Raw genomic sequence first — 12,429 nt, 5'->3', positions numbered from 1 at the left:
GTTCCTGTCAAAGATATGAAAAAGTTTTCAATTGATAAATTGTTTATCATAATATCACAAAACTTTTACCAGTTGACACATTTTTGATATCTTGCATTGGAATGAAGATAATGGAACTCAAACTTGGCCGGGTAACGGCCCTTTTATTAAAGGTTTTACAGAATTCGTTCAACATTTTCAAAAACCAAGTCTGATGTAAAACCTAGAAAGTCATAGCTTTCACCTGCTTTGAAATGCTAAATTCCAGCATCTAGCTTTCTTTTCTTGATTACAATGTCAATCCCTGTTCAGTTTTTGTTTAATCTGAGAAAAAAAAACTCAAGACAGAAAAGTTATACACTAAAAGGTTCGGAAAAAACCGAATCTGACGAGACTTCCTCTTTGGGATAAATATGAATTCTATCCATGGACCCCCCCCCCCCCGTCTAGTGACTTTTCAAGTGGTATAAAGCTTCTAGTGGAAATTTATGCACCTGTGGTCGCTTGAGACTTGGGTATGGAAAATTTTATGGACCGCAGGGTTTTACGATCCGCCAAAAAATATTGAACGACAATATGAAAATAGAGAACCGATTTTTTAATAGCATGGAAAAGTAATACTTAAGAAAGTTTCAAGACGAATGAGAATTTTCGAGAACAAGGAAGATAGTGATATAGGCAAAAAATGACTTTGGGTGAAGAAAGGAAAGCAAAAGAAAGTTAGTTTAATTTGATGGACGTCCGGAAAAGGGTCGATGTTGATGAAGTGAGAGACAGAAAAAAAAAGAGAAAAGGCTCTTCTTTCTTATTATCTTTAGGATGTGAGACTAAATGAGACACAACCCCCTTCTGGCATAATTTCAAATTATTCTTCCCCATATTTTTCATATGTGTCCACTATATATTATGGTTCGACAGATCGAGAAGACTGCTCTCAACACTGTGCTCACAATCAATGGAATCGATTCCCAAGATCAAGGAGAATTCGCATTGAAGATCAAGAATAGATGTGGAGAGGACAAGTATGCCATTGGAATTCAGGTGTGTTTTATGATTTGAAAATTTTCCGCGCAAGCTACAAATCTTACCAGTTCTTCATAGAAAATAACCAGTTGAGTTAGATCAGTGCAAGAATCACAGAAATCAGAGTTAGATCACAAGACATGAAAATATAAAACTATGAGGATGATGGGGGAGAAATGAAATGCGATATCATCATCATACCAACTACCACTACCACCACTTATTATTCACTTTTTTATTGCGGGCATCATCATTCCTTCATTCAGTGTTCAGCATTACAGATTTTTGGTTTCAAACCAAAATTTAAAAAGAAACTCACCATTCCCCACCAGCTCCCACCATTGTATTGTTACCCTGAAATTTATAAAAATAAGGTACCAGTTGATTTGACAAAAAAAATTCTGGTATTATTTTTGCTATTGCGGTTTTGGTCATTAATTTGTAAGCTACAAATTATTATGCCGTAAAACTTGTAATAGAAGGGTCCCTAACTTTTAACTGTGAGGCAAGTTTTTCGGTTTCTGTCAAAGATATAAGAAAAGTTATCAACTGATAATTTGTTTATCAAAATGTCAGAAAAAAATTTACAAGTTGACTACTATTTTGTATATTTGACAGGGACCGAGATAATTAGCTCAAAGTTAAAAGATATGACTCTTCTGTTACATTTTTTAATCATTTACTTGTACCTCATCACCATTTCGATGAATGCTCTCATTACCCTCCATAACCCTTTGGCCTATTTTTTTGAATTTTAGTTCATTTCATCTGGCGGAATTTCGGAACCCCCCCCCCCCCTCATGTGGTTACCCATTTCCAGTTGTTCGAAAGGTTTTCACAGAGAAAAAAAATCAGATCGCAGGCAAATCATATTGACACAACACAATTGTTCCTAGTAGTAATCACCACTCATCATCACTCTTGTTTTGTATTGACTCAACCGCTTTTATCGCTTTTCGATGTTATATGACCTACCGTCGGAATCACCATTGATCAGGCGTTTTGAGCAATCTTTCGGAGAACAATGAAAAGTAGTCACAATGGTTCTAGATGTTGTTGAAGAGTCTGAAAAAATTTGGAATGGGGCAGAATAAAAAAAGAAAGTTTGTTATCGTCTCGAAAAAAAAGAGTATGGGAAAAGGGACGGAGTAAATTCGATGGGGCGATTGGAAGTAAGCCAATTCGGAATACTTTGTGCAAATTGGAGAGAGAGAGAGAGAGAGACCCAAAAAACCAGCTCCACCCCTCCCTCTCTTTCTCGTTTTATTTCTTTATTCCTCTCCATCTTGGCACCCTTCCTTCGTCATCATAGATGTGCGAATTTTTTCGCAAACTTCATTTGTTGGTATTGTGAGATGATAAAAAACGAAAAGTAGAACGAAAAAGAAGAAGAAAATAAGAAAAAGATATGAAACAACAAAGTAAACTACGAATAACTGTTTCTTTTCCAGGTCACCGATCGTCCAGCACCACCTGGCAAACCAGCTGTCGAAGATCAGAATCTTGATTCAGTCAGACTTCGATGGGCAGCTCCGACTAACGATGGAGGATCTCCAGTTCGCAATTACACAGTTGAAATGTGCACGGTAAGTTCAAAAAAAGAATAAAAGAGACATCGTTGTCGTCTCTCTTCAAATGCAAATCCATGTGGTAGCCCCTGGAGAACGCTTTTTTATTTTCCGTTTCCAGTGGAGACCAAACCAAAAATTTTCCTCATTGCAGGAAAAGAGCAAGACTTGGACTAAAGCCGAGGTCACTAAACAAGCTTTCATCACTCTTTTCAATCTGGTTCCCGGAGAGAATTATACCTTCCGTGTCCGTGCTGATAACACCTTCGGGCAATCAGAGCCATCTGAGGAGTCAGAAATTGTGTACGTCAAGGATAACAGCCGAGTTCTGGAGGAACCGAAAAAAAAAGAGGTCAAGATGAAGGAACAAGAATCCGTTGACTATCAGAAGATTTCAAAGGAAGCTGGTCCATCAGAATACAAGACGATTGATATTCATAGACTTCCGAATGATCTTCAAGCCAAGTATATTATTCATGAAGAACTTGGAAAAGGTGCTTATGGAACTGTTTACCGAGCCACAGAGAGAGCAACTGGAAAGACTTGGGCTGCCAAAATGGTTCAAGTGAGACCAGGAGTGAAGAAGGAAAATGTGATTCATGAGATTTCGATGATGAATCAACTTCATCATGAAAAACTTTTGAATCTTCACGAAGCATTTGACATGGGTAATGAAATGTGGCTCATCGAAGAATTCGTATCTGGAGGTGAACTTTTCGAAAAGATTCTGGAAGATGATTCATTGATGAGTGAAGAAGAGGTTCGTGATTATATGCATCAGATTCTCTTGGGAGTATCCCACATGCACAAAAACCAAATAGTTCACTTGGACTTGAAGCCGGAAAACATTCTTCTCAAAGCCAAAAACTCAACCGACCTCAAAATCATTGACTTTGGACTTGCACGCAAACTGGATCCCAAGAAGAGCGTCAAACTTCTCTTCGGAACACCAGAGTTCTGTGCTCCAGAAGTTGTGAACTACCAACCAGTTGGACTTTCAACCGATATGTGGACAGTCGGAGTTATCTCTTATGTGCTTCTCTCTGGTTTGTCACCATTCCTCGGGGACAGCGATGAGGACACCCTGGCTAACGTCTCCGCTGCTGATTGGGACTTTGACGACCCAAGTTGGGATGATGTTTCTGATTTGGCCAAAGATTTCATTTGCCGTTTGATGATCAAGGATAAGAGAAAGAGAATGTCTGTTCAAGATGCACTAAGACATCCATGGATTACGGTAGGCTTGAATGTTTGAGATTTTGTGTTCATTGTGTTGTGTTCAGGGTCCGTTATTGTCTGCGTTCAATGATTTGTCCGAATATGTTAAGGTATGGTTATTTGTGTTTTTGTGTTCAATTTATGTTTTCTGTGTTATACGAAGCTTCTAAATTCTCAAGTTTTACATTTCAGAAGATGCAACCGAAACCAGACAAGAGTGGCATTCCGGCAAGACAGAAGAGAAACTTCTTGTCTCTCAAGAGATGGTCAGACGATCTTCTGCCAATTGGACGTCTTGCCAAACGAGGAGCCATCTTCAGAAGACTCACTATGGATGGAGTTTTCGAGAGAAACATTGCTTTCGGTGAGTCCCCAACCTTACATTTACCAATCAAAATGAAATTTTCAGATACCGATGCTGCCCCAAGTGTCAAGAAACAACTGGAAGATATTGTGGCTAATGTTGGTGATCTCATTGCTACCCTCTCGTGTGATGTCGATGGAGTTCCGAGTCCAAAGGTTCAATGGTACAAGGACGACAAGGAATTAACAGTTCCCTCGATGAAGTATGATTCTTTCTACAATGAGGGACTTGCTGAATTGACGGTCAAGAATATTGTCGAATCGGATGCCGGAAAATACACATGCAGAGCTACAAACGATTTGGGAAGTATCATGACTCATGCCAAATTATCTGTGAAATCAGACGATAAAAAGAAAAAGAAGTCTGAAACTTCTCCAGCTGTCATTGAGAAGAAGAAAGATCGTAAGACATCCAAAGTTGTGGTTGTGGAGGAAATGATCGATATGCCACCAAACTTCCATCATCTACTCCAAGACGATGAAGCAAAGATCGGAGAAACCAAAGTTCTTGTTGTCACCAACACGACTCTTCCAGAACCAACAGTTGAATGGTATCATAATGGAGAACACATTAGTATCCAGGATAGCAATTACCTTCAAAAACACGACAAAGGACGTTATGAACTTCATATTCTGAGTGTGGATTCTACTGATGAAGGAAAATGGAAAGCTGTTGGAAAGAATGCGTTTGGAGAGTGTGAAAGTGAAGGAAAACTGACTGTTGTCGTTCCTGATGGACAGTTTGCTCCTTCGTTCGGAAGACAACTCAGTGATGTCAAGTGTTCGGAATCTGACATTCTGAAACTGGAAGTTAACATCAAAGCCAATCCAGCTCCTGAAATCAACTGGTTCCGAAATGAAGCTGAAATCGAGCATTCACAAAGACATAGACTCCAATTCGACGATGGAAGTGGCAACTACTCTTTGACTATCATCGATGCGTACGCAGAAGATAGTGGAGAGTACAAGTGTGTTGCCAAGAATAAAATCGGAAAGGCACATACAGTTTGTTGTGTGAGAATCGAGGAGTTGTTGGCTAAAAGAAGTAAGAAGATCGATGGATCAAAGGCTCCAAGATTCCGAATGCAACTTCCAACTCCAAGAGAAGTACCACAAGGATCAGACCTAACTCTTGTTTGCTCAGTTTCTGGAACACCACATCCAAACATCAGATGGACCAAGGACGATCAGCCAATCGACATGAGCAACAAGCAAGTAAGACATGAAAATGGAGTTTGTACACTTCATATCATCGGAGCAAGAGATGAAGATCAAGGTCGTTATGTCTGCGAAGCAGAAAATATCCATGGAGTTGCTCAAAGTTTCTCAGTTGTCGAAATTAAGGAAGCAGTTGACAAGGATCATATTAAACCAAAATTCTTAGAACCATTGGTCAACTGTTCTACTTGCGAAGGAAACGAAATTGTCCTCGAATGCTGTGTAACTGGAAAACCAATTCCAGCCATCACTTGGTACAAGGATGGACTAAAGTTGATCATTGAGAACAGAATGCTCCAATACACTGATCGTAAAGGAGTTTCTCGTCTGAATATAATGAATGTTGTGATGGATGATGCTGGAGAATACACTTGTGAAGCAGTCAACACTCTTGGAAAAGACTTTACTCACTGTACTGTTAAAGTTGTTGATATGGGATTAGCGAAGACAAGACTGACTCCAGTACGAAGCAGAAGCAGAAGTAGAAGCAGATCTCCGTCAGTTCTTGGAGGAGACATTCAACGACCACCAGTTGTTACGAGACCTTTGGCTGATGCAACTGTTACTGAAGGAAATCGTGAACTTCTTGAAGTTGAAGTTGACGGATTCCCAACACCAACAATTGAATGGTACCATGATGGAAAGCTGGTTGCTGAGAGCCGTACTTTGAGAACTTACTTTGATGGACGTGTTGCATTCTTGAAGATTTATGAAGCACATGAAGAGCATAACGGACAGTACGTTTGCAAAGTGAGCAACAAATTGGGAGCTGTCGAAACGAGAGCTTGTGTTGTTGTCGAAGGACCACACGCCGCCGAGCACGTCACACAGATGCCAACGTTTGTCAAAAAGTTGCAGGACGTTGTTTTGAAGAGTGCTGGAGAGACAGCCACTTTCACTTGTCAGTCATACGCTAATCCAGCCGCCCAAGTAGTTTGGTTGCACAATGGAAAGGCGTTGCAGCAGACGAACGGCAATTATAAAACACGCCTGTTCGACGACAACACTGCTACGCTTGTCATTGAGAACGTCACCGATGAGCTATGCGGAACCTACACAGCCGTCGCCACAAACCAATTCGGAGATGTTCACACTTCTGCTCAACTCACAATTACTGGATCCGAAGCTAGGAAAGTTGCTGCTTCACTGCCCTATTTCATCATTGAACCAAAGCCAAAAATCAATGTGAATGAAGGCGCCACGCTTTCCATTCAGGCTGACTTGAATGGCTCACCTACACCGGAAGTGGTTTGGTTGAAGGATAATAGCGAACTCGTTGAAAGCGAGCGCATTCAGATAAAGTGCGATGGTGTCAGCTATCAACTTGTGGTTCGTGGTGTTGGACTTGAAGATGAAGGCACTTATACAATCACAGCTGAGAATGAGAAAGGAAAAGTGAGACAGAATACAGAAGTCTCTGTCACCAAATCAAAGGATGTCAAAGAAAAGAAGGAAAAGAAGAAGGTCGAAAAGAAGGACGAAGACAAAAAGAAACCAGGACGTCCGGGACTTCCAAGACCTGGTGCCTCTAAAACCGATCAAGTCACAATTGCGTTCGACGCTCCTTCCGAAGGTCCTGCTGACAGTTACGAAGTTGAAAGAAGATGTCCGGATCAAAGAGAATGGACGAAGTGTGGAACTTCAAAATCTCTTGAACTCGAAGTCAAATCACTAACACCAAATACTGAGTACATTTTTCGTGTAGCTGGAAGAAACAAGCAAGGACTCGGTGAATGGGCTGAAATGATGACAACTCTGAAAACAGCACCTTCTGGACAGGCTCCTCAGTTTTCGATTCTTCCCCAATCAAAGATGATTATCAGCCGAGACGATGAACTTGAAATCAGTGTTGAGTTCAGTGGAAATCCAACACCTTCAGTCAAATGGTACAAGGAGAATGTTCAAGTTGTACCAGATGATAAGATCAATATCGCCGCCACTTCAACATCTTCCACTCTCCAATCGAAATCTCAAGAAGAAAATGGAACATACACTTGTTTCATTGAAAACGAACTTGGGCAAGCATCTGCATCCTGTCAAGTAACAGTTTTCAACCGAGAGCCATCTCATCAGTCTACTCCCGATCATTCTCTCGAACGCAATTTGGTCCCAGTTGTACAGAAACAGTTAAACAACGAAAGCGTTCAAGCTGGACAACAAATCATGTTAACTTGTCGTATCAGTTCACGATCTGGAAGCACAATCGCTTGGTTCAATGGTGATGAACGTATTGAATCAGCTGGAAGATTCGAGCTCTCTAGTGATAAAAAATCAAATCACAAACTTGTTTGCCATGCTGTCCAATACAACGACGCCGGAAAATACAGATGCGTTGTCACCAACAAATATGGATATGCTGAAAGTGAATGTAATGTCACAGTTGAAGACATCACCAAGTTCATAGCCCCTTCCTTCTCTTCGACTCTCTCTGATTCGACAGCAATCCTTGGTCATAACATCACTTTGGAATGCAAAGTTGAAGGATTTCCAACACCAGAAATCAGTTGGACAAAAGACGGAGAACGTATCTCAACAACCAGAAGAATCCGTCAGATTCAAGATGAAAATGGAAACTGCAAATTGATCATTTCGAAAGCTGAATCAGATGATACCGGAGTTTATGTGTGTTCTGCCACTAGTGTCTCTGGAGTAGATTCCACCTCCAGTATGGTTATGATTGCTAAAACGACCGGAACTGATTCTCATCTCGTCATTGCTCAATCCATTGATGATAAACAAGAAAAGCCAAGATTCATCAGAGCACCACCATCCCTTATTGAAGTCAATGAAAGTGGACAGTTCACTCTTGTTGCAAAAGCAATTGGAGAGCCAAAACCAACAGTCACGTGGCTCAAAGACGGAAGAGAGATTCTTAGAACAAACAGAATCTATCATCACTTCGTCACTGGAGACGGTGAAAGTCATCTCATCGCAGAATGCGTCGTCTCCAAAACTTCTGGAATCTTCAGTTGCAAAGCTGAAAATCCACATGGCACTGTCATCGCCGAAACCCAAGTCATCGTACAGAAAATGAAGCCAGCCAGTGATTTGGCTAATGTCGCTCCAAAATTCACGATTCCACTAACTGATATGGGAATTGTCAATGGACATCCGACTACTTTAAGCTGCAATGTAACCGGATCTCCGGAACCAACTCTCGAATGGATTTACATCGATGATTCTGGAAATAAGACCAATTTGACAAGTTCTACAACTAGCTGGACTGAATGCAGATTTGGAAAAGTTGCAGAACTAAAATCTGAGCGTGTGTTGAGAGAACAGAGAGGAACATATCAATGTGTCGCTACGAATTCATCTGGAAAAGCGACGACTCAATGTTATCTACTTGTTGGTGAACTATCGGATGAACCAGCAGGACCACCAAGATTTGTAAAGTGCCTTCAAGACACTTGGACACCGCTCAAAGAATCCATTGAATTCTCCGTAGAACTCGCTGGATTCCCAACACCAGATTTGACCTGGTATCACAACGAAAAGAAGATCATCGAAGGAAAAGATGTCAAGATTACTTTCCCTTCAGACACTACAAGTGTACTTTCCATCAAGAACGTTTCTTTGGCAAGTCTCGGAATGTACTATGTTGAAGCATCCAATATCCACGGTGTGCTGCGAACCGCCGGAAGATTGAATGTTTCTGATGAACGACGAAAAGCAGAACCACCACAATTCAAACACGTTCTCGAGCCAGTACTTGCCGTTCAACCCAAAGTTGCGTTCTCCGAAGAACATCCAAGAGCATCATCTTCTGCTGCCACTGCAAGAGTCAAAAAGGGAGCTGCGCCCATGTTCTTGCAGGGTCTTGAAGATATGGATCTTAAAGCCGGAGCATCTGCAGCCGTCGCTGGAAAACTGGGAAGGAAGCTGCGTCCTCACCGAAGCACCACTAATGACGCCGACAAACTTGCAAAGGCTCTGGCTCAAAGTCTGAAACTCGAAGAACCAAGACACTTAATGGAGAGTCGACCGGAAAGTGCTGCCAACACTGCTCTTGACGAGGTTCGTGCTGCAATCAACTCTCGTAATAAGCGTGTGTGTCGACCCAAATTCATGGTGAAACCAAAACCAAAGAAGGTTCTCGAGGAGTACAAATCACTGAGACTAAAAACTGCAATCAGTGGAAACCCAATGCCACAAGTTCATTGGGATAAGGAAGGTATCATTTTGGAGACTGGTAACAAGTATTCTATCTATAACGACGGGGACTTTTACTATCTGGAGGTAAGTATTTCCTAGAAAGTATCCTCTCTGAAGTCGTTATATGTTTTCAGGTCCATCACGTTTCGACATTCGACAAGGGATTCTACAATTGTACAGCTGCAAACAATGAAGGAATCATCACTTGTACATCTGAGGTATGACAACATTTTTGGTACAATATAAAACTCCGATTGTTCTGTTTTCAGATCGATGTGCTACCCAATAAAGAAGACTCTGCTGCTCAGGTAGCTAAACGGAGAAGTCGGAAAGAGGCTAAAGCCCCTAACTTCATAGAAGTCCTGCCTGGCAGGTCTCAGGTATACCTTCCAGCTAAATCTGGTTTCTATAGAGTATTTTATTTTCAGGCGAACTTGAATGAGTCTCTTTGCGTGGAATGCTCAGTCAGCGCATATCCATGTGCGTCAATCATCTGGACAAGAAACTCAGTTCGTCTATTACCTCAAGCTGACCGGTAAGCTCTTCTATGAAGAACACGGCACCTATTGAATTCTAATTTCAGGTACACCATGTCGTATGATGGTGAATGCGCATCACTGAAATTCATCTCAGTGGCGCCAGGAGACGAAGGAACATATTCTTGTGAAGCTGTCAACGAACACGGAACTGCTGTGTCAAATGTCAGTTTTAAAAAAATATATCCAATCAAAGGATCACCATCGATGTTTCAGATGAATCTGCTAGTCAGTGGAATGGATCCAAATGCTGCTGAAGGAATCCCTCCACTCTTCAGGTACCTCTAACCTTCTCTTACCTTCGTATAAAAACCATACTTTCAGATTCGAAAAGATAAAATCAGTTAAAAAAGTGGTCGACGGAAGTCGTGTCGAGCTGGCTGCTGAGCTCGTTCAGGCTTCCGAACCACTCCAAATCCGTTGGCTCCGCAACAAGGTCACCATTGTTGACTCTCCTTCATTCAGTTATTCAAGATCTGAAAAGATGGTATTAAACTATTATATTATGAAAACTAGAATTCAAATTCCAGGTCTTCCTCACTATCGCCGATGTCTTCCCTGAAGACGGTGGTGAGTATACTGTGGAAGCCAAGAACCAATCAGGTATTGCGCGCTGCACAATGCAACTTGACGTTAGAAGTGAGTTATTGATTTCATCTGGTGGTTTGATTGAAAGGACATTTTGAAGGTAACGAACGATCAATAGCTGACGAAGCGCCACGAGTATTTGACTTTGAACAAACCACGAGAACTGATCCAGGAACAAGCGTTGAACTGCGCGCTAAAATCATCGGACATCCGGATCCAGTCATCACATGGACAAAAGCAAATCAGAAACTGAACAATGAAGAACGCTATTTGGTAGGGTTTTGCTGATTCTGATCTTCTCTGAGATTCTATTACATATATCTTTCAGATGAGAAACGAGGGAGACACGTTCATCCTTCGTATTTCCAATGTGACTCGTGCTGATGCTGGAAAGTATGTGTTGACTGCGATCAATGCATCTGGACAAGCAAATGCCGAGTTGGAACTGACAGTTATTCAATCCACAAAGTAAGTTATCAGCGCTCTAAATGTTCGTTTCATACCAATTTGATTTCAGAACTGTTGGTGAGAAACCGAAATTCAACGAATCTCCGATTTCTGTGCAAACGTGCGAGAAGAACAGGTAAACCTAATACTTATTATGACGAATCCTAATTTTATGATTTCAGAGCAGAGCTGCGCGCTTCGTTCTCTGGCACGCCAGCACCTACATGTCGTTGGTTCTATAGTGGAAACGAGTTGATCGATGGTAGGATCAGATTCTAATATTTTGAAATCAATTCAAAAGTTTTTTCCCAGGGCTTGATGGATACACAATCTCAGTATCTGAAACCGATTCATCGCTATTGATCAACTCGGTCGACAAGAAACATTTCGGTGAATACCTGTGCACAATTCGTAACCAAAACGGTGAAGAGTTGGCAAATGCAATGATTCTATCCGAAGGTAAGATTACTGTATGTTCTCTAGGAATATCTGTGTATCGTCCTGTTTCAGTTTTTTCCTTGTTCGTCTTGTCATCGTCTTTGTTCGTTGTTATTGGTGTTGTTCAAGTCTACATTGTATGTTTTTTTCGGTATTATGCCGTTACAAAAAATCGGAGGTGTTGCCGTTGCGAAGGTCTCACAGCGACAAACACCTAAAAATGTTTTTCCGCATTCATTTTCTCGAGTTTTGTGCGTTTTCCGCCGATCTTATCGCGTTTGAGGAAAAAATAACAGAAAACTCGACAAGAAGCAGTGAAAAGTGAATCTTCGGCCCTGGCCGCCGGCGTTTCTTTTCCACAGCTCCTATTTTTGTGTCAGAATAATAGATGAACGAATCTAACAATTTATGGTTTTCAGGCTCGTCTGCTGCACTTCCTCAACAAAGAACGATTCGTCGGTAGAAACATTTTCGCTTAATTTGTTTAATCATAATCAGTCAATCACTAACTTTTTTAATTGGGTAGTTTTGCCATTTTAGTTTGTATAACCTTGCCGAGATTAGTTTCCTCTAATACGAAACGAAAGGACCATTTCAAATGTTTTTCATCCCCTCGCTTGATATATTTTGAATACTTCACGAAATTCTTCCGTTTTTGTTTTTTTTATTTTTCTTATGTCTTCTAATCAAACCAACCTATCATTTCCAATCTTATTGTGCCCCGCAAATTTCTAGAATTGTTGCATTTGAAGTTGAATTTATCGCAAAAGAATGTGGTTTGACCAATAAATTTAATTTAAAAAATTTACTGCCGTTAATTAAGTACAACAAAAAAGCAAATTTATATTCATGAACAGAGAACTGATTACAAAAACCAAAGCAACTAAATTGAACAG

The 12,429-nt window shown here is 40.9% G+C and overlaps 1 protein-coding gene across 1 annotated transcript; it reads left to right on the top strand.

Moving 5' to 3' along the window:
• Positions 1–885: 885 nt before the first annotated feature.
• On the top strand, positions 886–12,012 carry Cbr-ttn-1 (the record flags this gene model as incomplete). Its single annotated transcript, XM_045237773.1, has 18 exons — positions 886–1,020; positions 2,358–2,374; positions 2,403–2,423; positions 2,454–2,583; positions 2,725–3,807; positions 3,854–3,898; positions 3,981–9,608; positions 9,659–9,742; positions 9,794–10,059; positions 10,108–10,338; positions 10,385–10,547; positions 10,591–10,699; positions 10,749–10,921; positions 10,977–11,116; positions 11,166–11,231; positions 11,278–11,357; positions 11,408–11,670; positions 11,953–12,012. The coding sequence occupies 18 exons, from the start codon at positions 886–888 to the stop codon at positions 12,010–12,012; spliced, it is 8,694 nt and encodes a 2,897-aa protein (XP_045094098.1).
• Between the last annotated feature and the right edge of the window lie 417 nt (positions 12,013–12,429).

Source organism: Caenorhabditis briggsae, assembly GCF_000004555.2.
Source record: "Caenorhabditis briggsae complete genome, chrV, whole genome shotgun sequence".
Taxonomy (NCBI): Eukaryota; Metazoa; Nematoda; class Chromadorea; order Rhabditida; family Rhabditidae; genus Caenorhabditis; species Caenorhabditis briggsae.
Note: the sequence above shows the minus strand (reverse complement) of the source record. Positions and strands in the feature narration are given on the sequence as shown.